Genomic DNA, 24,504 nt, shown 5'->3' with positions numbered 1-24,504 from the left:
TATATGTATATATATATATATATATGATTCCAGTCAACTGTGACCATATCGATGTGTGTTCCGATCAGATAAGGTGCACTTGTCACTTAATTAGTTTCCATTTCCATTTCGATTCGTCGCCTTCGCCACATCTCGGCGAGAAATCGAGAAATCCGGCCCGGAGCAAACTGCAGTCGCATGTCCCGATCTCATCTGCATTTATTTTAATTCTAATCGAAAACTAAAGCAAATCGGACGGCATTAGCACTGAAAGATAACGCCCTGTTATGCAGTCAACGGGGCATCCAGTCGACCGGTTAAACACCCTATTACAGCGATTATCAGCTACAAAATTTGACCTCTAATTCAATTGTTCTCATACACCAAAAACAGATTATGTTTTAATCTCAGCAAACAAATGGCAAATGGTCTTGGAATTCCCCAAAATTTTCTTGATCCCCACCATCGCCACGTGCAGTTTTTAACTGATAATGGCATAAACGATCTTTCAGTTTACACAATTCCTCACTCTACCGACAATGGCCCGTGCCATCAGTAGTGTATCAAAAAATACACTGGTAAATCATATATTTAGAATAAACTTATGTATATAAATAATAAAAAAATATATACATAATAAATGAGTTAAATAATTTAAATATTATTTAATTACATTTTTATTTATCCTAAAGTATCTATATAAACAAATTTCAACAATCCCACTTGTGGGTTTTTGTTTCGCAAACCTTTTATTAAATTCTGATATCTCTTTTTTGTTTCTTATCTGCTCATTTTTGAAATTTAAAGCTCTAGTATGTAATGTTGCAGTGTAAGGTCAATTCTCACGTACTTAACATCAAATAGTGCCTCCGGTTACGACAACAGGGCCATATTAATGGCCATATTAATGCGGACCCATTGCTCACCACTTATTTCCCATTCCGTATTCCCCCATTACGGCTCCCAATCTCCAAGCCATTGTCATTCCGTCAACGTGCCCTGGACAATTTTTAGTGTGCCCCAAACAAAAAGACGTCACAAAAGAATTAACTTGGCGTTGACATCAGCTTTCGGCGATTTCTTACACAAATCACGGAGCTCTAAATTCTCCGGAAGAGGGAGGGGGCGGGGGCTCAACTGGGACTTGTCCTTGAAATTATCAGGTAAAATCTCTCAGCGTTTACGAATAATATTAGATTACTTTGGTTGATATAGGCGTTGTAAAAAGGTACAGATTATGTAACATCAACATCTTAACAATATAACATAAGACTTTGCTGCGGATAACAGTTTTTTATTGCGTTTCGTTTTTAATAATACTACTATAAGAATACATGTACGAATATTCATGATGCACAAGATCCACATTTTGTGTCGGAGTTTGTGTAGCTCTGCAGATTGGCATTTTGGCCATAGGGCTCCTCTGGATTGGCGCCCACGTAGAACAGGCCCAGATCCGTGGCCTTGGCGGCATAGCCCATCACGGTATTCGTGTTCTTGCAATAGTTTCCGAGAAGGAGTTCCGAATAGCGCTTACATCGCTTGGCCAGGAAGTCATTCCCATTCGACGGATACACCGTTTCCGTCCAGTAATCCACGGCTCTCTGATGCGAACAGCTAATGGGGTCAAGGCTCTCGCATCCCGGCTTGAAGGGAATCCGTCCCTGGACAAAGAAGTCAGCATCGCCGGCCCGCTTCGATGTGCCAAACATGCCGGGATTGGTGTGGATAATGTCTACAAATCGGGCATCGCCACTCCGCAGACCCTCCAGCTCATTGCCATCGTAAAAACATGGGTTAGCCGGATCCAATCCGGTGATTCTCTTCAGGATTTGTCCCCCAGACAATCGTCGATAGTTTCTGCCCGCTGAACCGGCTATTTGGGCGCCCAAGCTGTGACCCACCAAATGGAACTGTTTGGTCACATAGCTCGTATTCAGCCGGAGGAGCGCCTTGGCCAGATAATCTCCAATAACCTCTGTGTTCAGGGCAGACCATGTATACAGGGTGTCTATGAAGTTCGCAGCATCTAGAATCTAAATAGAGGTGTATTTGTAATGACTTGAAAGTGATATACTCAAGGTAAATTGTATGTATATGAGGTTAACTTTTTTAAAGATAAATATCTCTCTCTTTTATTCTATCAGTATGTTTTTATATTTAATGAAACTTTTTATGCCTGTAGATGAATAGGTTTAATACCGACTTACCAAAACATTGGTATCATTGCGACAAAGATAAGCTTTTGCCACGGGACCACTATTGGAATTGTTAATGCTCGTTGTCCAGCCGGTGATGAACAAGACAGTGGGTCGATCCTGATAAAATCCGGTAGTGTTCCATAACTGCTCCGCCTGCGTCAGTGGAATACTGGTATTCTGACAATCATCACTCGATCGAAGCAGAAAACTCATACGCGACATATCCGGTATTAGCTTGGACCTCACCACTCCGAGGTCCACAATGGTGCTGCATATATAGTTCAAGGTGGAGAAGCCCAAGTCCAGGGGCAAGCCAACAACGAACTGATTCAACTGATCCTGTAGGCGATTGAGCAGCGCTTCCTGATATGAACTCGCTGGCCGTGCCAACTTAAGACTTTCAGAATCATCCAATCCTGTCATTGTGTTCTCGGCTTTATTATTCAAAGAAATTAAGCCTTCAGTTGTCTTATTCCTTAAAACATCCGCATCCGGCGAACTAGAATCCTTTAAGGCATCACGTGGATCATGTTCGTTTGAGATGTCAGTTTCGATGGCATCTGTATCCTTTGAACTTTCCGCATTTTGCGACACGATTAGTTTTAATTTATCAGACTTCGAAATCTCTGGAGTTAAAGAAGAGGTCATCATCAGAGAATCAGTCTTAATGGACTCAGAAATCCCAATCAGCACCACCACCAGCACCACTGCAATCGAAGAAGACATGGTAATCCGGAAGGTACTGTAAAAACACCTACACATGGCTGGCCTTTTATACGAAGGCTAAGTGAGATAAATATATATATAAATATATATACATATATATACATTTCTTTTCATTCATTCCAAACAAAATTTATCACTCTCCGAGCTAAAACTTTTTATTCTAAGACACGAATTCACGATATTGGCCACCTTCCACGTGTCCGAGCCTCACGAACTACTTGGTCTTGCAAAATCCAGGTTGCAATCGCAAAATTTCCTCGCAAAAATTTTGCGTTAGGAAATGTTGCATCGACTGCCAAAAAGTGAGCCACCTAATAACCACATTGCACCGCTCCCAATTACTCACCGCCCCCACAATCAACAAAAAGCAAAAAATACAAAATTATGACAAGAGGTATTCGAGTGGCTCAACTATGAAATAGTTCGAGGAAAACACGTATCCATGGTCGAAAAACTTTCGTCTACCTGTTTCATACTTTCTAACGAAACTAGTATACCCCCTTTCTCAAAGACTAAGGGGTATCAAAATTAAACACAAAACAAGCGGTGCTATTACATTGGTAATTTGTGAGCCCGACTGGTGGTGTTGCTGCTGCTGTTCGTTGATGTTGCCGGCACGCAACCCGCCAGAAACTAGCAACTATTAACCAGCAACTAGCAACCAGCAACATGGAATAAACAGCGGCAATCAGAAGCGCCAATAGCCCAAATGCGAGTGCTTCCAGTTGGCCATTTGGATGGTGGATTCACAGATTAATACTGCCCAATTATTCACACTGGCCGACTTCGAAGAAATGCCGAGCTACACCCAAAGAAAATACCCAATAAATGTCAATCCTAATGGGATAGTATAATATACCATAGAAGCAACTAACCATTTAAAAAATTAATTTTTTAATTATTGTGATAAAATAAATATTTATCAGTTGTTTCATTTAATATTTATAGTTTTCAAAATATAATATTCTCTCTACTTCCTGGGCTTTTTTCAGCTTATATTCTCAGATGTCTTTCGATAAAGTTTTGTTACTAGTATTATTTGTTGATTGATATTTTCTTGACTTTTTTTACTGATTCATATATTATTATTCATTTAATGAGAGCAGCCGAACTTCGCTACAAACCGATTTTCTTAGTTTTTGGAAATTTATTCGCACATAGCGCGCTGAATTGACGGCAAATGTTTATATGTACATCGGTAACGGTTTTGTTTCGCTTTTCCACCTTTTGCAATCTTCCAGGCACTCGTGCTCCATATATGGAGTATATAGCACCCATATCTTGTTGGGAATGGGAATATTGGTGAGTATGTCAGACGCATGGAGCTGTGGGTTTTTTTAAAAACTACTGGCGATCGAGCGCGGACTTCTCGCTCTGCTGGCTTCTTGTGCTTTTAATTGCAGTAGAGAGACTCATGAAATCGAAATCAATTCAGATTGCTCTATATCCATTAGACTATAATTTGGAGTTAGTTTGAGTTATAGATTTATGTAAGACTCGCTGATGATAAGTTAAGAGAGAAATATATAAAATAAAAGACTTGATAAACGGATGCTGTTCTTAGAGAATATTTTTGGCAATGTATTTAAATCCTTTTCGTGATTTAATAAATTTGCGAAATATGTTTCAAATAAGTTTGTACTCTACATCTTTGACTATTTTATATTTATCAAATATAAAAGTACCTATCCAAACAGTTTCTCAATGAGTTAAGTGCACTTTTTGGCCACTTTGCACAATGGACACATCTCACTGCATTGTTTGGCCCGATAAATATACACCTTCAACTCACATACTCGTATATGTGAATGACTCTTTATATTTGCCATTCTACTTCCACTATTTGCTGTTGATAAACCCAATTAGTTGGCCTGTGCCAAAAATCTAGCGAGCTTCCGCCTTAAGTGCAAATAGGCGGAGGGTTAAGGCCCACAGGGATGCCACAGATGACGCAATATGGTCCATATACCGAGAACGGGCCTAATGGCCAAAAAGCCAAAAAATAATTGAGAAGACCAAAATTATTACGTATACGCACCATTGCAACAGGCTTTTCAATGGCCCCGCCACTTAGACGTCGACGTAATGCGGAGTAAGTGCAGCAAATTATCAGCTCCAGCCGAACGAGCGGCCAGCAGGCAGATGTCCGTTGCAACATTTTTTTTTTTCTGTGTTTTTCGCTTTTAGCCAAACAAAACAAAAGACTGTGTGCAAAAGTCGACGGAAAATGCAGGAAAATGCGGCATGTATTTGCGGTCGAATGTGAGTGCTCCGAGCATATAAAATCCAATGCAGTTGGTAGCAGTAAATTAGTTGACTCGAAACATTTCGCCGCGTCGGTTAAAACACTTCTACCACATCCAACCATGTTCACCTATCGCCTGAAACTGATGATCCTTCTGGGTCAGCTGCTGCTAGGCATCCAATGTTATCCTTTGGGGGATGATGTGTCCTCCAATGCAGTGGTCCATTCGGCGGGACTTTTGGGCCACTACGCCGGCGGTCTGACTGGCGGCGAGGCCTTGTCCAAGCTGGACTTCAGCTCATCTTCGCACGAATTCGGAGCCTCCGCGGAGGCGGATCACTTGGGCTCCCTCGGCGATCACCTGGGCGAGGAGAGCTTCCCGTCAGATTACGGCAGCAGCGATGCCGGCGAGGAGTACGCCGAGGCCAGCGAGTTGCACTCCCACTACGAGGACCACAAGGCTGTGCCCGGCATCGATCATGGCAAGGGCGCCTTCAGCTACAGCACCCTGTACGAGTTCAAGGATCGGGATGAGCACGAACTGCACCACATCCAGCACCAGGCACTCGAACAGCAGGTGGAGCACCAGGCGGAGCACGACCACCACCTGGCGGAGCACCACCAGCTGGAACATCTCTACTAAGACTGTGATAGTCGCACACAAGACCTATCAAAATGCTCAAAGATTATATTATTATAAAAGTGTTTTTTTTTTAACGATTATTAAAATAAATGTAAGTTAAATTGAATTGAAAAGCTCTCTTGGGGGCACAACCTATAAATAAATATGGTCAAGTATTTATGAAAATTTAAATAAGTTAAAAAGATGTCCTGGATTTTAATTAATTACAAAATCTGCATGTTTAAAAATGTTACATATTTAAAAATTGTGTTTTTGGCACACATATAAATATTGTCCATGCATTCGTCAACCTTAAAAACCAATATATTTTATAGCAATTTTATTGAATAATAAATTGAAAACAAACAAAAAAAAACTTAACTTAAAGTAATAAGACCGCCGAAAAGTAGTTATTTATGATAGTTTATAAATTGTTTCGCAATGAACCCATTTAGCGGCCGTGGGAGTGGACAACTTGATGCTGGGGCAATTTGAGTTGCGAAAAGTCCACATTATCATTGACCACGATGCGGGGTTCGTGGATCGAAGGTATCGAAGGTATCGATGGAATCGATGGAATCACTGAATGTGGCAAATGCGATGCGGTCAAGGTGTCCACATAGTAATGCGGCCAGGGATTTCCCAGTGACATGGAGTACGAGCTGGGCACCAGCAGCAGATGGGGTTGTTCCGTATCCGGAGCTAGCTGGAGTACACCTGAGCTGATGTGTATGGGTGGTCCATAAGCTGCAGATATAATAAAAACACAAATAAGGGAAGTACATCAAATAGCGTCGCTCATACGCACCGTGGCTCGCCGGCTGCTCCTTCTCCACAGCATGACCACGTACTAAAGCCGCAAAAACTATTGCCCAAATAAACAATTGCACATTAAGCACCTGCATTTTGTTTGGCCGATTCTTCGAGGGGATCACAGCTTTTATATGCGCCGGCGAACGGATGTTCTTGGTCTTGGATGAACGCCCATCGGTGACGATTTTGGATGACTGCACCTCAAATCGCATGACACTTAGCCGATAAAGATCGTGGAATCTATTAGAATTTTTCATAGATACTTTGATTCAATTATTCAATTAATATGAAATATAGTTTGATTTAGTCCATCATTGTTTATATGTAGAGCTTAATTCATTTTAATGCAAGCCTAAAAGATTCTAAAAAATTTTAAAGCAGGCATATCAAAGGTATATGATTTTTTTAAATGTATATAAACATCTCCCACACAATTTAGCAATTTGATTAACATTTTTTCTGTTTATTAGAAAAAAACCCCCAAGCACATACTATATTCAAATGCAAATCAGAACCCTATAAACCAGAATCTTTCTGTCCCTCGATCTTAACCTTGTTCTCAGGGCCCTCTCCGCGATCTCTTCAGATCCGGAATTGGAATATGAATCGCAACCGATTCGTTGGGAGTTAGCAACTTGGTGTTAATTTGGCTAAGAATCAATAACACAATGAACCCTAAAAAATCCCAAAAAAAAAGATATATGCATCTACATACATATAAGCTAACAGACAGACGAATTTGACTGAGGTATTGGCGATTACATAAGAGTATAAAGTTATAAAGAACTGATATCGGGTATATTGATTTATTTTATGTACACATCGATCGAACAAAAAAATAAAGGTATTCGTTTTAGAACTAGAAAAAAAATAGTTGAGTACGGTTAGGTTAGGTTAGATTTTGGAGTCCTTGAGTGGCTTTGAGTTATGGTTACATGAGCACCTAGCAGCCCACCAGCTTCTCAAAGATACCGCCACGCTTCCAGCCGCCATTGAATCCACCTGAGAAGCCGCTATTGGAACCGCCATTGTAGCCACCGTTGTAGCCACCGTTGTATCCACCGTTGTAGCCACCGTTGTATCCACCAGCGGAAGCGGCAGCGGAGGAGGAAGCACTGGAGTAGCTGGACTCCACCGCTGGTGGTCCGTAAACCTGGGCGGGTGCACGATCCTCATCGACGATCAGCTTGATGGTCTTCACCACCTGTTGGCTCTGTGGCTGCGGGGCGTAGGACACGGGAGCAGGGGCGTAGCTGATGGGAGCTGGAGCTGGGGCTGAGTAACGCACCACTGGAACTGGAGCAGGAGCGGAGTAGGTTACAGCAGGAGCGGGACCGGAGTAGGTCACAGCGGGAGCGGGAGCGGAGTAGGTAACAGCGGGAGCGGGAGCGGAGTAGGTAACAGCGGGAGCAGCCTGTACTCGCACCACAGGAGCGGGGGCAGGAGCGGAGTAGGTCACAGCTGGAGCAGGAGCAGGAGCGGAGTAGGTCACAGCTGGAGCAGGAGCAGGAGCGGAGTAGGTCACAGCTGGAGCGGCCTGAACGCGCACCACCGGAGCTGGAGCAGAGTAGGTCACAGCTGGGGCAGGAGCAGGAGCGGAGTAGGTCACAGCGGGAGCTGGGGCAGAGTAGCTCACAGCGGGTGCAGGAGCGGAATAGGTCACAGCGGGAGCTGGAGCAGAGTAGCTCACAGAGGGAGCGGAGTATGAGTTGGCGCTGGCGCTGGACGAGGCACTGGACGAGTATCCTCCATAGTTGCCACCATAGCCAGAGGACCGTCCGTAAGAGTAAGAGGGCTGCTCCACCACCTTGATGACCTTGATGACCTGCTCGCCACCACCGTAGCCGCCGCCATAACCACCGCCATAGCTGCCTCCATAGCTGCTGCTGCTGCTGGCGGAAGAGGATGAGGAACTGCCGTATTCGGAGTTGTACACCGGTCTGCTGGGCTGGTTGTAATATCCCTGATTGTAGCCGCCGGAGTATCCACCGCTGCCATAGCCGCCTCCATAGCCACCACTGCCGGTGGAGTAGCCACCGCCGCCGGAGCTGCCGCCACCCAGACCGCCGCCAATGGCCTTGAGCAGGGCCAATTTGGCGCCCAACAGGGCATCGGAAGGAACTGGTGCCGAAAGGGCCAAAAGGGCCAGCGAAACGCAAACGTACAGCTTCATGTTGATACTGGTGATGCTAGTGGTGCTACTGATGCTGCCGGCAACCTGAACGAAACTCAACTGATGTCCCAAATCGAGGCGAGGCACTAATTTATAGCCGGCCAACAGCCGTGTGCGTTTGTGTAGTTCTAAACTATGTTATGCTCCCTCCAGTCAACGAGATGAGATGCCCCGAACACAGATGTTTGCTTAATTCATAAATGGTTACTTATGGGCCAAAGAGACAAGACAAGCCAATACAACCCAAGACGAGTCGGCCGGTCGAAATGTATTCCAAATCTGGGCGGGGCCCTGAGCCACCGGCTGTCTGGCTGTCTGTTCATATGTCACCTCAACTACTTAACCATCAAGTGAGATATTTTCTCGCATCTACCGGCACGGCACAAAATAGTTGAATAAATCTACGGCCCAAGAGCGTTACGGATTCGCAAAAGGTTCGGGTAATTCCCCAATTAGCACTGAGGGAAATATTTGGAGCTGTTAACGTGATATGATCTGAAACGCAGCTTAAACTAGAAATTCATATTAATATGGATCCAATTAGATGAAGGTAATATCCCTTCATCTAATTGGATCCATATTAATATGAATTTAATATTCAAATATTTTTGTGCCTAAAAGTGCAATTTATTATTTCTCTTTCTATAGAATGTGAACAAACGTTTGGGAAATTCCACCAGTTCTACCATGCAATGCGAGTTGCATTTTAATTTTCTGATTCATATACTGTCCCAATTTGAATCATGCTGATTTGAGAGAGTATTTTATTATATCTGATCGATAGCAGTCATATTTCAATCTAGCAGTAAATGAAAATACATACCCTTTTATTTATAAGTTTGTAATTCGATTTGTAAGCCAAATACTTACCTGTGTAGTACAAATAATGCAATTTAATGAATAAGTTTAAACCAAAAAAATTTTAGTTAAATAATTCATATTATTTAATTTATTTTTTTTTTCGAAAATTCGCTTTACTATTTCTCGCAGTGCACACTGGCACATGTGCGTGGCCAGCGTATTGGCATTGTCACTCATTCAGCCACCGAAATCGTATGCATGACTACACGTAGTCAAGGGGCTCAATGGGTTGGAGCCTCGCCAATATCCAAATATCCAAATAGCCAAAATCCGAAAATCCAAATAACCCAAGCACGCCCAGAAATCTTCGCTCATCTCGGATTTCGACCCGAAAACCTGTCCACGTCCACGTTTTCTGACGTATTCCCTCCCAACTCAGATCAAATATTACATATATGTAAATGTCGCTTTTTTGGAACCTTTGTATTTTTTCTATTGATCTAGACAGATATGCAAATTGGGTCACCAAAAAAAAAAATAGACAAGAACCCTCCAAATATGTATGTTTGTTCCATCTGGCGAAATTTTCTGTTCCCATAATTCGACAACTGGTTTTTTTTTGGTAGCACGAGAGTATCGTAAAATTCATTTTTATGGAAAGATGCGTGGAATTTTAGGCAATTTTGCAGCATAAGCAACTAATTCTGAAGTTTATACTTTTTGTATTTTTACAAAAGTTTCAGACAATCACAAGCGAAAAATAAAACAAGCATAACATTTTAAGATAGTTGCTAAACCCAATTGGATGTAGTAAACGAATTACTTATGTATGTATATAAGAATTTATATTTAAAATTTTTAACATTAACTAAGATGAATGTTAACCAGCTTAAAAGTATTAAAGCTTTCAGGTTCTTGCTGTGTTTTCTACTTGACTAATTTTATTTCATTTCTATTTTATCTTCAAATTTCTTAGCATTGCAAATATTAAATCATTGCCAATTTACACATTACCATTTACATTTTAGTTGAAGTGACTGCGACATATGTGGCTAGAGTTGGAGATGGAAATGAAGATGGAGCTGGTCCAGCTCAACCAATTTGCACCCATGTGGCATACAGCATTCTCGGTCGAACATTATATTTTTTTTTTTTGGGCTTGGCTCTTGTGACTTGACTTTGACTTTGGCTTTGCTTTTGGTTTTTGGCACTTGATTACCATTAACAGTTTTCTTGGGCTCACGATCTCCAGTTCGATGGGCAAAGAGAAGCTTTGGGGGGGCGGAAAGGGTTAAAGCCGGCTAACTGAGTGCGTAAACAGCACTCAACTCTCGTTTTCATTCAGAGGCCCAAACCGAAGGTCACTAGGATTGGGTGGGCCAATACATTTTTTGGGTGGTGGCTCTTCAAATGGGTGCGAACTCTTTTATTTTGTAATTGTCAAGCAGTAAATTGCAAAAGCAAAAAGTTACATCGCGGCTTATAGATCTGTATATGTATAGAGTATAGAACTTGGAGGGGTTTGTTTAATGTCATTTTATTTAGCACACTTTTGGGCAGACAAAATCACTGATTGTATTCTATTTCTTCCACATATTTGCTGCTCATTTATTGAGTTGCATAGGTTTATGAGCTTAAAACGAACTATTATGTTTATAAATATTTATAACAAACAAAATATTCATTATGTATAGTATTATTAAAAGATTTACTCTTGGTGAGCTCAAAAAAGCAAACACTATTCTCTTCGTTTATACAATTTATTACAAATCGTTAATTTTTAATTACAAATCGTTGTTTAAAATTATCAAAAAAAAATAACCACTTGACGTTGTGGCTTCGTCGTTCTCTAGCAGAGTCCTCCAGCCAAGCCAAGTGGTGGTGGTGGTGCACCGAATCCCAGTCCAAAGCCGCCGCCAGCGCCATAGCCAGCGCCATAGCCGTAGGAGGCGGGAAGGGCAGCACCACCGCCGAAGGAGCTTCCATAGCCACCCAATCCTCCGCCCAAAGCGCCTCCGAATCCGCCAACATAGCCGGCTCCACCGGCCAGGACAGGAGTGGCAACCGGGGTGGACACCGATGTGACCACCGGTGTAACCACGGCGGAGGTGGATATGGCAGGCGCAGCGCCCACAAAGCCGCTGGAATAGCCACCGCCATAGCCGCCAGTGTAACCGCCGCCATATCCTCCACCATAGCTTCCGCCATATCCTCCTCCGATTCCACCTCCTGGCACCACCGATACCTTGATCACCTTCACCACGTTCTCGGGAGCGTATCCATAGCCGGCGCCATATCCTGATCCATAGCCAGATCCATAGCCGTAGCCAGAACCATAGCCGCCGCCATATCCAGATCCATAGCCAGACGTAGTGGCTCCGCCCAGAAGAAGATTAAGCTTGCCAAAGGTGGCTTCTCCCGGCTTCGCTAGGGAAACCATCGCAACTACTACTGCCGCCAATCCCAGGTAGAACTTCATGGTGATGTAATGTGTATATCTTCGATTCGGTGTTCCTGCTAATCCACAAAATCCACTCTTGACTTTGCCGCGTCGACTGATGAACTCTGGTGACCATACCATCGACTTTATACCCAGCCAAGTCGAATTGCTCGACAATAGTGCGCGATTGTTCTGTACCAAAACCCGCAATGTGTGAAATTACTCAATGGGTTTTGGAGGGCCCCCTGTTCCGATGGCAGGTGAACTAGTGTCACAAATATTTGTGTCAAAGTCAGATTTTTCACTCTTTGCGATCTTGTGGTTTCGCAGAAGGTTTGCTTTTAGCTAGAATCCAAGAATATAACGCAATTTTTGGGCAAACATTGCAGCTTCAAGGGAATTAGCACTTTCGTTTTCTTCCCGGGGATTATGCAAGCGGATCTGTTGCCGGAAAACAGTCAGATTTTTTTCATCAGTTGTGGGAACAAGTGAATTAATATTGTAAACCATTGACCATACAGCTGGGAAATAAGTATGCTCTCTGGAACCCAAGGTCCTATTCTTGAAAGGTTATGGGCTTACTAGATGCCAACGCGGGGGCATCAGCCAGGCCATAATTAAATTGTCAGCAACTGAAGTACGATCGCTTCAAAATTAGGCAAAATTCTCAGTTATCAGCATAAAGAGGGGCAGTATCTAAAATACAACCACCCAAATGAGCACGCGAAGACAGACCAGTCCTCTGAGGAATCTTCGCCAGAAATGCGGCGGCAGTTGCACTAGTGACGATGACCTGCCTGAGGTCAAGTTAATCACCCAGCCCATCAATGGTCTGCATTACATCCGGAATCGACTGAGACCACCGAAATCCCGAAACGGCATTTACTACAGCACAGATTGGGACAAGTCTGCGCTGGTCAGCAATTTCCAGAAAAGAGGTTGGCTACAGGTGCCCTCCTTTAATGGCGAATGGAACTTCTATTGGGCGTGCACCCAGAATTGTCGCTACATCTTCGGCATCGATCATCCATATCGCATGCGATCAGATCAGTAAGTAGTGGTTAGCAACTTTTTGTCTAACCATCTAAGATCTCACCGCAGAGTCATTAACCACTTCCCGAACTCCATTGAGCTGTCGCGCAAGGATTTGCTAATCAAGAACATCAAGCGCTATCGCAAAGATCTGGAGCGACGTGGCGATCCGTTGGCTCAAAGCCATCCACCGGATACGAAACTGGGCATAGGCGGTACCCGTTACAAGCACCTGGACATCATACCCATGACCTTTGTCCTCCCCTCCGATTACCAAATGTTCGTCGAGGTCTTCCATCGCAATCCGGCCAGCACGTGGATAGTGAAGCCATGCAGCAAGTCCCAGGGTGTAGGTATCTATCTGGTCAACAAGTTGTCCAAACTGAAAAAATTCGCATACGATGCGCGCACCTTCTATCCGCAAATCAACCGGGACACCTGCGTCATTTCCAAGTACATCGACAATCCACTGCTGATCGGCGGCAAGAAATTCGACCTGCGACTCTTCGTCCTTGTGACCACATTCAATCCGCTCAAGGCTTATCTCTATAAGGAGGGTTTCTGCCGTTTTTGCACCGAGAAGTACGACGAAACTGAGATTGATAACGTGTTTATGCACTTGACGAACGTCAGCATCCAGAAAACGAATGTAAGTAGCCAAGTCCGTGTACGTAAGAGTACATAAGTCCTAAGTCAACATTGCAAATAAGTGTGTTTGATAAAAAAAAAAGCGTTTTGCGCCCACTTAACATTTGCTTTATAAATGTTTTACTCTAATATCTAGCAAGAGTACAATTCCATCCATGGTGGCAAATGGCCACTCCAGAATCTGTGGCTGTACTTGGACAGCCTGCGAGGCGAGGGCGTTTCGGATATGCTGTGGAGCCGCATCACCGCCACCATCAGGCACTCCTTGGACGCAGTGGCTCCGGTGATGGCCAACGATCGTCATTGTTTCGAGGTCTATGGCTATGACATAATCATTGATAATAACCTGAAGCCCTGGCTGATCGAGATCAATACATCGCCGTCCATGCACTCGACCACCACGAACGACCGCATGCTCAAATCGCGGCTAATAGACAACGTTCTGGATGTGGTGGTTCCGCCGAATTGTATGCCAAAGTAAGTCTGTATAAGTGATCACGATTGATTTGATTGATTCTCAATGCGAATCCTTAGTGAGCACTGGGATAAAACGCCCAATCCAGAGTTGTTAAAAAACTTTACCGTTCTGATGCCCATTTCGCCATGTAAGCCCAAGGAGCAAGTCCCCGTTCGACGCAAGGGCAGATTATCGAAGAAAAAGAAGTCCAAGTCCACTACTGCATCTTCAGGTATTTGCTCATTTACTCCACCGCCCGCCGAAGGAGAGACCAAAATTAAAAGGTCTAACAAAGTAGTAAAACGGTTGTGATGCTGTGAAACCAAATCCTTACTCGTCGGGTGGTTGTCAATGAAAATTGGTTGTTTATGAAAATTTTTAACGTTTAATTCGCAACTCGGTATTCGGCATCGCACAAATTACTTAGGAAGTACACAAGTATAAAGAAAAGTATCGTATATATTCGCTATACATGTACGCTTACCCACTAGTTCGGCTTAATCGTATAGATTCGTATAACTAAGTTAAGCTGCTTGTCTTTTTTAGAGACCTGGGCCGAGGTCGGCTGCACAAAACTTCTTGTCTAACCTCGATAATCGTTGAAACCAAAAAAAAAGTACTTCCCTTAATCTTACATGTTAGTTATACGTATTAAATGGGTTGGCTTTAAGTTTAACTTTTCGCTTCTTGCAAATCCTCACGTTTGCACACACATAATGGCGTCCGCTTTAAAGCTTTACAAAACAAACAAACAAGATCTATGTACAAATCAAAAAAAATATAAGTAAATGTAAAAAAAAAATGATAAATGTAACATGGAGTAAGGCTGAAGGCTGGCAACAACCCGGTTGGCAGCGCTGTTGAGCAGCAACATGATTGTCGGAAATCGAAGTTATCGACAATCAGTCATCGAAGGAACGATCGCAAGGCAGCAGTGGAGTCGAGTGGAAGTCAGCGTTGCAGTCAGTCGAGTTCTCAGCAGCAGTCGTTCGGTCACAAACTAAGAATACTTTATATAATTACCGCATTTAGAATTAAACTAATAATTAAATTAATAATAAACAATAATAATAAACAATCTTACATGGGGGCTCGTCCAGTCCTAAATCGGTTATATGAAGGTGCAGTTGTTTAAAGAAAAAAGACATTGTTGTGTGCGTGGGTATAGTCTTTAAAAGTTGTAAAGTTGTGGCTATATCTATTGCATTTAAAGTTGGAAAAATCAGTTGTACAGATTTTGTTTGAACACAAGTCGGTAAAAGTCGGGAAAGCTGCTAGAGAGAACTGATAAAGTTGAAATTGTCGTGTGCGTGGATTTAGTCTTTAAAGTTGTAAAGTTATGGCTACGTCTACTGCATTGAAAGTTGAAAAAATCGATTGAACTCATACAGACTCAAGTCGTTTTGCTGTTGTGGAATTTAAAACAATTAAATTGCAAAGGTGGTGAAATTCGTTTCTAACGAAAATCAAAATTTGTCTTTTAACCGGTGGCGCCGTCTGCAAAATCGACTACCGTCGCGCCGTTAGAACATTGTCGTTGTTTGCTGGTGTTAGTGCCTTGTCGCGGAATGTTCACACGTACACCACCTACAAATAAAAAACTTAACACCGACCAAATACAAGCAATTCTAGAGAACGAAAGCGAGGACGAAAGCAGAAAAGAAAAAATGAACGAAGAAGATCAAAAGTTGGCGCCTGTAGGAGAAGCAGAGGCAAAGAAGCAGAATAAAGACGCTAGTGCTAAAGTCGAAGAGAAATTTGAACAAATGATGAATACTCTAACCCAGAGCATGTTGGCAAAATCTAAACAAGAGGGGCAAGTAATTATCGCTGCAGAAAAATTTGAAAAAGTTGTAAGTGACTGTGATGGCAAATCAATTCCTATTAAAAAATGGTTTGAAATTTTTGAGAAAAATGCCGAGGCATATGAACTTTCGGAGAAACAAAAATATGTTCAAGCCAGAAGTAAGATGATTGGATCAGCAGAACTTTTCTTAGAATCTGAATGTGTCAGTGGATACACTGAACTCAAAGAGTTACTAATTGAAGAATTTTCAGGCAGCTATAATAGCGCCGTTATTCACAAAAAGTTGCAAGACAGGAAGAAGAAGAGGGAGGAAACTCTACACGACTATTTGTTACAAATGAAGAAAATAGCAGCCTTAGGTGAAGTTGAAACAGTTGCTTTGATAACTCATATCGTAAACGGCCTCGACATTAAAAAGGAGTATAAGGGTGCTATGCTCCGTTGTAAAACTCTTAAGGAATTAAAGCAAGAATTCGAAATCTACGAGAGTCTGAATATTGTTGACAAGCCGAATATTCAACCAAAACCAAAGCAAATTACACAAGGTGTAAAAGCAGATCACTGCTTCAACTGTGGTTCGAGGGAACACAAACGAAAGGATTGTACACTTCCTACCAAATGTTTCAGCTGTAATCAAGAGGGCCATATCTCAAGCAAGTGTCCGGAAAAAGTAAACAGCATGCGCATTCACGTTGATAGTGCACGAACAAAGCCAGTAATCATAAATGGGATTATCATCAACTGTCTGGTGGACACAGGATCAGATGTGACCATAATTAAAGAAGCTATATTCAAGAAGATGAAAGATGTTGATTTAAACCGCACTGCAACAGTATTGCGAGGTTTGGGAAATGCCTCAACACAGCCGATTGGATGCTTCAGAGCATTAATCAAGACCGACCAGGTGGAAGCAAGCCACAACGTTTTAGTCGTCCACGATTCTAAATTCAGTTGCGATGGAATAGTGGGACACGATTTTATCAGCAAGTTTCGTCTTATCTGTAGTGCAGAAGGCTATACTTTTCTTGACCCGGAAGCAGATAAAAAACAAGCGGTTGAGTATTCCCAAATGTTTAATATTTGTGAAGAATCTTCTTTTACAGTTGCACCACAATACCGAGAAGACGTTGAACGCATGATAGAGAGAACATACGAAACACCACCCAAGCAGATAAAGCAATGTCCAGTCGAACTCAAAATTATTCCTGATGGCGTGATTAAACCCTTTCGCCATGGACACACCCGACTATCTGAAGAAGAAGCTATAGCTGTAAAGAAGCAGGTAGAGGAATGGGTCGAGCAGTCAATCGTCCGTAAATCTACATCAAATGTTGCCAGTCGCATAGTCGTTGTCAAGAAAAAGGATGGTACCCTACGCGTTTGCGTGGACTATAGAAAATTGAACACCATGGTTCTGATGGATTGTTTTCCGGTACCCATAATGGAGGAGGTGCTTGAAAAACTGCAGAGTGCCAAATGGTTTACAACCATGGACTTACAGAACGGATTTTTTCATGTGGCCGTAGAAGAAGCCAGCAAGCCGTACACAGCATTTGTTACCCGAGAAGGCTTATTCGAGTTTAACAAAGCGCCCTTTGGTTTTAAGAATTCCCCAGCAGCGTTTATACGGTTCGTTCAATTTATTTTTCAAGAACTAATCAATTCCAATATAATGCAGCTATATATGGATGACATAATTGTATATGCCGCTACCCCAGAAGAATGCATGGAAAAGACGGAAATGGTACTTAAGAGAGCTGCAGAATTTGGTCTAAAAATAAAATGGAAGAAGTGCAACTTTATGCAGAGGCGAATTCATTTCCTGGGACATATTATCGAAGGTGGACAAATATGCCCTGGAAAAGAGAAAACATCAGCAGTGAATTCCTTTGGAACACCTCAGAATGTAAAAGCCGTTCAAGGATTTCTGGGTCTCACAGGATTCTTCAGAAAATTCATACCTGGATACGCCCAAATTGCGAGACCACTGACGGACCTATTAAAAAAAGATGCCATTTTCAACATTGGACCAGTAGAGCAGCAGTCGGTGAATAAGCTGAAAGAGATTCTGGTAAACGAACCAGTATTGAGGATCTACTCACGAGAAGCAGAAACCGAACTTCATACAGATGCCTCTAAGGACGGGTTAGGAGCCGTTTTATTGCAGAAGTTCGAAGGCAGTTTTCACCCAGTCTGCTTTTGGAGCAGAAAAACTACAAAAGCCGAATCAAATCGTCATAGTTACTACCTTGAAGTAAAAGCCGCATACTTAGCTCTGAAAAAGTTCAGACACTATTTATTGGGAGTCCCTTTCAAGCTCGTCACGGACTGTGTCGCATTTAAACAGACAACAAAAAAAGCAGATGTCCCAAGAGAAGTTGGCCCATGGATTCTCTATATGCAGGATTTTAATTTTCAACCCGAACATCGTGCAGGAGAAAGAATGAGACACGTTGATTTTTTAAGCCGCCATCCCCAAGCATGCATGATGATAACATCCGAGTTGACAGCACGTATTAAAAAGTCGCAGCAGAACGATGATTCAATTAGAGCAATCCTGGAAATTCTAAAAGATCGTCTATTCCAACCCTACAAGCTAAAAGGTGGCCTGTTGTATAGTATGGTCAATGGCAATGAACTACTGGTTGTCCCTGCACTAATGGAGAGGGAGGTGATTCAAAGCGCACATGAAGTTGGCCATTTGTCGTTGCAAAAGACGATGCATAGCATACAGCAGCAATTTTTTATTCCTCATTTGGAATACAAGGTAAAAAAGCTAATTTCTAACTGTATAAAATGTATCATCCACAGCAAAAAGTTGGGAAAGCAGGAGGGATATCTAAATTGCATAGATAAAGGAGACGCACCGTTGCACACACTACACATCGATCATTTGGGGCCAATGGATTCATCGGCCAAACAGTATAAATACATTCTGGCAACAGTCGATGCGTTTTCAAAGTTTGTCTGGTTATTCCCAACCAAATCAACCGGACAGGAAGAAGTGGTCAAGAGGCTGACCGACTGGTCAAACATTTTTGGTTTCCCTAAGCGAATTGTTAGCGACAAAGGAACGGCCTTTACGAGTGGTGCGTTCGAACAATTTATGAGCAGCCATAACGTGGAACACGTCTGCACAACTACTGGAGTGGCCAGAGGCAACGGCCAGATAGAACGAGTAAATCGTTTAATTTTGGCAATAATATCAAAGCTGTCTTCAGACGAACCGTCGAAGTGGTACAAATATGTGCCTGAGGTACAAAAGGCGATCAACTGTCACGTGCATTCATCACTGAAGCTGTCACCATTTGAGGTCATGTTTGGCACCAAGATGTACACCCGAGTTGAGGATCGGTTACTGGAACTGCTCCAAGAAGAAGTGGTCTGTCAATTCAACGAGGACCGCTATGAGATGAGACAGCTGGTAAAACGCAACATCGAGCAGGCGCAGAAGGACTACAAGCGCAATTACGACAAAAAGCGCCGAGCTGAATACAAATACAAAGCAGGTGATCTGGTTGCAATTAAAAGGACCCAATTTGTAGCTGGCCGCAAGATGGCAAGCGGGTATTTAGGTCCATACGAAGTCACAGGGGTCAAAGACAATGGCAGATATGACGTTAAAAAAGCAGCAAACGTCGAAGGACCCAATGTCACATCCACCAGCCGTGACAACATGAAGTTGTGGAAGTACATAGCCGAAAATGCAGACCTATTGTCATCCGGGTCGGATGATGATGATCAGGAGGGCCGAATGTAACATGGAGTAAGGCTGAAGGCTGGCAACAACCCGGTTGGCAGCGCTGTTGAGCAGCAACATGATTGTCGGAAATCGAAGTTATCGACAATCAGTCATCGAAGGAACGATCGCAAGGCAGCAGTGGAGTCGAGTGGAAGTCAGCGTTGCAGTCAGTCGAGTTCTCAGCAGCAGTCGTTCGGTCACAAACTAAGAATACTTTATATAATTACCGCATTTAGAATTAAACTAATAATTAAATTAATAATAAACAATAATAATAAACAATCTTACATAAATGACAATGGAAATTGTTAAGACCTTTCGCAGTGTAGGTCCAAAACTTTTGGGATTTGATGTTGTTCTGTTTTCTTGTTGGCTTTTGGGTAAACTAGTTATGTACAAAGGCGTTTGACTTGGACTTAGAGCTAAAGCTTAATACGATCATTTAAATTAAATCTAAGCACTCGACAAATTGATAGCGCTTTACGGGAATACTTTCCTTAATCGTTACTCTCTTGGTTTCTGTTTCGCCAAATATGCAATTTTTTAGTTTATATATTGTGAATTGTGAACTTAATATAGACGTGTGTCAGGGTGGGTCAATAGGTTGGAAATCCAATGAAACCAAGTAGTATTCTTAGCAATTTACAAATATAAAATCAAGTTTATCCTTTCCACTTGGACCATGAAATTATGATGGAATACTAATGTAAATATTATCCTGGTTCTTTCCGCTTAGCAAGAAAACGTCTAGGTTTTGTTTGCTTAATCATATATCACGGATAAATATATATATATATATATACATATATTGTTTAATCAGGATAGAATTTAAATTATATAGCAACCATTCCTTGGCTTGGAGCTAGTTACAAATCAAATTTAAACCTCATAATATAAAATAAATTTCCTCTTGTCTCATATTAATTGCATGTTGAATAGACAAGATTACATTAACCAACCCACCCCTTATGCATGTGGTTTAGTGCAAATTACACTTTATCTAACTTAAACAAATAATTCCCTCGATTATGCAATGTGTTCAGCACTCGGTGGCGAAGTAGAATACTTCCACCTCCTCGTTGACCTCGCTGAGAACGACCCGATTTTCGGCCAGCACATCGCGAGTGGCGCGCGCTTGCGCCAACACCTATAGTCACACCTTGGAGGCGTGTGGCTGGGAACCGGCGGCACTACCATATTGCGATGGTCCTGACATCTTCTGAACAGTCTGGTAGGTGGGCTGCTGCTGCTGGAGTTGCTGCTGCTGATGTTGCTGCAGCAGGTGGGCGGGTATGCCGCCACTGCTCTGCTCCCGTATGGTCACCTGCGTCACAAACGGACCTCGACTCCGGGCACTGCTATTCAGGCTGGCTGGCGAGTAGCCATTCATGGCTGCCGCCTTCCAATGCGGCACATTGATGGGCGACGAGGAGGACGACGTGGCGCTGCTGCTGTGGCTATGCTTGATGCTGCCCACCCGTTGCTGTTGAACCGTCTCGTACTCGTAGTAACTGCTCATGGGACGAACGCCGTTTGATTGCGCTTGCGGCTGAGCCAGGGATCCTGGCTGGGATCCGGAGCTCGTCGAGTGCATGCTCACATCCTGCGAGCGGGCACTGCGCTGCGAATGGTAATGCTGATGGCGGCGACTGCGAAAGCAAGCGGGAATGTCCATGAGTAATTTACAAAATGCAGATATTATGATTGTTGTGTTTTGTCGGCAAAAACGAAAATGTAAAATTTACAAGTAGCCAGCCAAAATTCATGTGTTTTGTGATGAGATACAGTGCAATTCGAGTGTTAAACTATAACTACATGTTAATATTTTATTTACATTTTATGATATCTACGAACACTATAAAGATCATGTCATTGTAATTGTATTAAATATTTTCAACCCATAACCTTTTTTTAAATGTTATTTATTGATTGCAATATTCTGTTTTGTAAAATCTAATCTCTAGCACACCTAAAGTTTTACTTAATTAACTGAAGCTCTAAAAAGCCTATTACCGAAAACCCGCTTTATATCTACGAACCGCACTGCACTGTGCTATCTGAGTGATGGGTGAGGTTGTGGGTGGGGGGTGTGAGTGTGGATGCGGGTGTTGGTGTAGGTGGGTGGGTTACCTTTCCGCCTCGACCTTGATGCGCTGACGGATGACCTGCTGTCGCATGCACTCGAGTGTTGACTCCGAAAGCGTTTCCGAAATCGATGTGGTGGAATCGCCTCCACTGCTTCGATATATTTGTTTTTACCAGTGTAATTGTTATTGTGTGGTGTGTGTGTTTGTGTGGGTGAGTTTGCGTGTGATGATGGGTGGTTAACACATTGACAACAACATAGATACACAGACACGCGGAACAGAGAGAGAAAAAAGGGCGAGAAAGAGATATACGACACATATGTACACAATGTTGTGTTAAATGGCTAATAAACTGGGTTAAACAAACAAATATCCCGACACCGGCAAAATGAAAGGATGCAAAGAAGGTGCGGGACCGCTCTCACCTAATCTGGTGTTGCTGGTGCTGCTGGTGGAGGTCCTCGTAGTTGGCATAATGCTGATAGCGATGGTTGAAGATGTCGTTCTGATGGATACCATTGCTACCCACTCCATTTGGAGCAGGCAGCGGTGGCGGTGGCTGATACGCCGGCGGTTTGCCATTTCTCTCCAGAGCAGCCAATGCAGCGGTTGGTATCTGTTGTTGCTGCTGATGTTGCTGCAACTGCTGCTGTTGCTGCTGCTGCAGCTGCGGCGATGTGGCTGTGGAAACCACCGATGTAGGGGGCGAAATGTTTACCGCATAGTTATCCACTGGCACCACGCCATCCTTGCGATTCTTGCCAAAGCGGAACATGTGACCGATACCGCGCAGTATGCTTGGCTTCTTGGCCCGCGACGACTTGCAGCCGTGTTTGCCATCGTTCAGGGAACTCTGGAACGGTCCATTGCGCTGCGAGGCAAAACCACCCTCGTGATCGCCATCCTCCAAAAGCCAGGTCTTGCGGGGCTCTAAAAAAGATAAGCGCATACAAATTATTCACAATTCCAGAAATATCTGTTTATTATCCAAAAACTTACTGCTCGCATCCGGTTCGCTGACCACCGCCGCCCGCAGACTGTCCTCCCTGCCACGCCCACGCGGTGCGCGCAACGCCTGATGACCACGCGGCTCATCCGACATCTGCAGCTCCTGCACCATAGTCTGGAGCGACTCCAACGACGAGGACTTCTTCATGCCCAGCGATGGACCCAGATCGCCCAGCTGATCCCTTGCCTCCGCCTCCGCAGCGGCCAATTGCTGCTGCGTCTCTCTTTGCTCGATACTGGATGCAGTCTTGGCATGTTTATATCCCGAAAACTGGGCATTAGCACTGGCTATGCGAGCCGTAAGGGACTCAATGGAACCACCATACACAGCCGATTTGGTCAGCTGAATGCGACGCTCGCGTTCGCGCTCCTCGCGTAACTTCTTATTCCGCTGATAGGTGCCAGTTTCGCGGGCATCCAGCGCCGCATGGTGCTTCTCAGAGATGCTGCGTCGTCCCAAAGCATCGCGCGAGAAATGCTCCACGCCCGAGTTTGTCTCCAAGCTCAGTTGCGAGGAGTAGGTGGCATCAAAGTTGCTGGATGTCGACGGAGTACCAGGCACGGTATTTATGGGTGGCCCCTGATTGCCGACGGCCAAGTTCTGCGATGGATTAGCACTGCTCGTGTTGCAGTGCTGCCCATCATGCGGACGTGCCGGTAGTGTTCTGAAAGAAATAAGGAATAAAGTGAGTTAAAAGGTGCCTTTGAGAGATATCTAGCTATCAGACTCACGGAGACATCGGCTCGGCATCGTCCTCGATAAGCAGCGCCGTGTTGCCATGAGCAGTCATTAAGTGCATCTGCGCCGGCGACCAGTTGTCATTGGTGGCCATGTAGTAGCTCTCGTTTCTCAGAGCTGCACTGCTGCAAACGGGCGCTGCAGGCAGGCGACGTTGCTGCTGTTGCTGCTGCGAAGGATGCGGCTGCTGCTGGTGAGACTGCTGAGAGGATGGCTGCGCTGAATTCGAGGAGCAAATGCCACCGGTTAGGCGATCCAAAACGGGATTGCTCCATCTGTAAGACAATACGCTTAGTTGTACTAAGTTGTACTACATATATCGAGTAATCTACCCACCTATTCATCTCATTGCCAGCACTGCCACCACCTCCGCCGCCATTGCAGCGCTGCTCCCTCTTCTCCGGACTCAAATATATGACCGTGGCTCCAGAATTATCGCTGGCATTCGAGCTGCTATTGTTGTTATTGCCGCTACCATTTGAATTGCTGCCACCGCTACTATTGCTATGGCTATGACTGTGACTGTTACTGTGGTCCAGAATGTCACTGGAACTGGCCGATCGCAAGATCTTGCGGCCTACCAGCAGGGTTATGGTTCCCGGATGTTTGCCGGGCGTGTTGACCATTGCCCGACGTAGTGTCTCCATGGCCTCGGCATTGTTTTGCCCACGCAGCGATACTCCATTCACGCTCAGCAGTTGATCATTCATCCGCAAGCGACCATCGCGGGATGCAGCACCGCCATGAATTACATTCTTCACGAATATACCCAAGTCACCGTCATGCTTCATCAGTCCATTGCTGCCGCTGGAGGCACTCGATCCGGAAGCGTTCAGATTCGAGCACGTCTTTCCCTTCACACTGACACCCAGTCCGGCCTTTTCGGTGTCGTGTACGGGAATGTGCAGGGTCAGCTCCTCGCGGGAGTGCCAACTGTTGCTGCTGGGCGGCAGGCTGTCCTGTGTGTTTAAGAACATAAAAAGA

General features: G+C 43.9%; 7 protein-coding genes across 11 annotated transcripts in view, besides 1 other annotated feature; 2 read left to right on the top strand and 5 right to left on the bottom strand.

Annotated features, from left to right (window-relative positions):
• Nucleotides 1-1,256: 1,256 nt before the first annotated feature.
• Nucleotides 1,257-2,927, bottom strand: CG18258 (uncharacterized protein). Its single transcript, NM_132973.3, has 2 exons — nt 2,190-2,927; nt 1,257-2,015 (listed from the first exon to the last, which is right to left on the bottom strand). The coding sequence occupies exons 1-2, from the start codon at nt 2,904-2,906 to the stop codon at nt 1,326-1,328; spliced, it is 1,407 nt and encodes a 468-aa protein (NP_573201.1). The 5' UTR covers nt 2,907-2,927; the 3' UTR covers nt 1,257-1,325.
• Nucleotides 2,928-5,236: 2,309 nt separating this feature from the next.
• On the top strand, nt 5,237-5,866 carry CG12995 (uncharacterized protein). Its single transcript, NM_167561.2, has one exon. The coding sequence runs from the start codon at nt 5,273-5,275 to the stop codon at nt 5,792-5,794; it is 522 nt and encodes a 173-aa protein (NP_728059.1). The 5' UTR covers nt 5,237-5,272; the 3' UTR covers nt 5,795-5,866.
• A 304-nt stretch (nt 5,867-6,170) lies between these two features.
• On the bottom strand, nt 6,171-6,798 carry CG32563 (uncharacterized protein; the record flags this gene model as incomplete). 2 transcript variants are annotated; one of them, NM_167560.2, is made up of 2 exons in its annotated part: nt 6,171-6,520; nt 6,582-6,798. In NM_167560.2, the coding sequence occupies 2 exons, from the start codon at nt 6,796-6,798 to the stop codon at nt 6,225-6,227; spliced, it is 513 nt and encodes a 170-aa protein (NP_728057.1). In that variant the 3' UTR covers nt 6,171-6,224. The 2 variants fall into 2 exon arrangements, with proteins under 2 accessions (NP_728057.1, NP_001285366.1); NM_001298437.1 differs by having other exon boundaries at nt 6,582-6,696.
• A 581-nt stretch (nt 6,799-7,379) lies between these two features.
• Nucleotides 7,380-8,827, bottom strand: CG32564 (uncharacterized protein). Its single transcript, NM_167559.3, has one exon. The coding sequence runs from the start codon at nt 8,757-8,759 to the stop codon at nt 7,530-7,532; it is 1,230 nt and encodes a 409-aa protein (NP_728056.1). The 5' UTR covers nt 8,760-8,827; the 3' UTR covers nt 7,380-7,529.
• Nucleotides 8,828-11,308: 2,481 nt separating this feature from the next.
• On the bottom strand, nt 11,309-12,122 carry CG5070 (uncharacterized protein). The gene has a single exon (NM_132970.3). It carries the CDS (start codon nt 12,037-12,039, stop codon nt 11,410-11,412), a length of 630 nt encoding a protein of 209 aa, NP_573198.1. The 5' UTR covers nt 12,040-12,122; the 3' UTR covers nt 11,309-11,409.
• A 513-nt stretch (nt 12,123-12,635) lies between these two features.
• TTLL1A (Tubulin tyrosine ligase-like 1A) lies at nt 12,636-14,508 on the top strand. The gene is made up of 4 exons (NM_132969.3): nt 12,636-13,050; nt 13,102-13,681; nt 13,817-14,157; nt 14,215-14,508. The coding sequence occupies exons 1-4, from the start codon at nt 12,716-12,718 to the stop codon at nt 14,447-14,449; spliced, it is 1,491 nt and encodes a 496-aa protein (NP_573197.2). The 5' UTR covers nt 12,636-12,715; the 3' UTR covers nt 14,450-14,508.
• baz (bazooka) overlaps nt 14,506-24,504 on the bottom strand; it is a 40,723-nt gene continuing 30,724 nt past the window's right edge. For 2 of the 4 annotated variants that reach the window (NM_001042818.4, NM_001298435.2), the window contains 6 exons: nt 23,857-24,479; nt 23,514-23,795; nt 22,773-23,446; nt 22,199-22,703; nt 21,817-21,921; nt 19,921-21,335 (listed from right to left, as the gene is read on the bottom strand). In NM_001042818.4, the coding sequence (NP_001036283.1) occupies nt 20,840-21,335; nt 21,817-21,921; nt 22,199-22,703; nt 22,773-23,446; nt 23,514-23,795; nt 23,857-24,479 (2,685 nt within the window). In that variant the 3' untranslated portion in view covers nt 19,921-20,839. Of the gene's footprint in view, nt 14,948-19,920; nt 21,336-21,816; nt 21,922-22,198; nt 22,704-22,772; nt 23,447-23,513; nt 23,796-23,856; nt 24,480-24,504 lie in introns of those variants that run through there. The other 2 variants (NM_001347807.1, NM_001298436.2) reach the window with 2 other exon arrangements.
• Nucleotides 14,947-19,975: a mobile genetic element.

This window comes from Drosophila melanogaster, chromosome X, assembly GCF_000001215.4.
Source record: "Drosophila melanogaster chromosome X".
NCBI lineage: Eukaryota > Metazoa > Arthropoda > Insecta > Diptera > Drosophilidae > Drosophila > Drosophila melanogaster.
Note: the sequence above shows the minus strand (reverse complement) of the source record. Positions and strands in the feature narration are given on the sequence as shown.

Bases quoted from the DNA above. Each gene is read 5' to 3' on its own strand.
- CG18258 (NM_132973.3), bottom strand. From the start codon at position 2,906: ATGTCTTCTTCGATTGCAGTGGTGCTGGTGGTGGTGCTGATTGGGATT. The intron at 2,016-2,189 runs GTAAGTCGGTAT...ACCTCTATTTAG, and splicing joins GCAATGATACCAATGTTTTG to ATTCTAGATGCTGCGAACTT.
- CG12995 (NM_167561.2), top strand. From the start codon at position 5,273: ATGTTCACCTATCGCCTGAAACTGATGATCCTTCTGGGTCAGCTGCTG.
- TTLL1A (NM_132969.3), top strand. From the start codon at position 12,716: ATGAGCACGCGAAGACAGACCAGTCCTCTGAGGAATCTTCGCCAGAAA. The intron at 13,051-13,101 runs GTAAGTAGTGGT...ATCTCACCGCAG, and splicing joins TATCGCATGCGATCAGATCA to AGTCATTAACCACTTCCCGA. The intron at 14,158-14,214 runs GTAAGTCTGTAT...GCGAATCCTTAG, and splicing joins CCGCCGAATTGTATGCCAAA to TGAGCACTGGGATAAAACGC.
- CG32564 (NM_167559.3), bottom strand. From the start codon at position 8,759: ATGAAGCTGTACGTTTGCGTTTCGCTGGCCCTTTTGGCCCTTTCGGCA.
- CG5070 (NM_132970.3), bottom strand. From the start codon at position 12,039: ATGAAGTTCTACCTGGGATTGGCGGCAGTAGTAGTTGCGATGGTTTCC.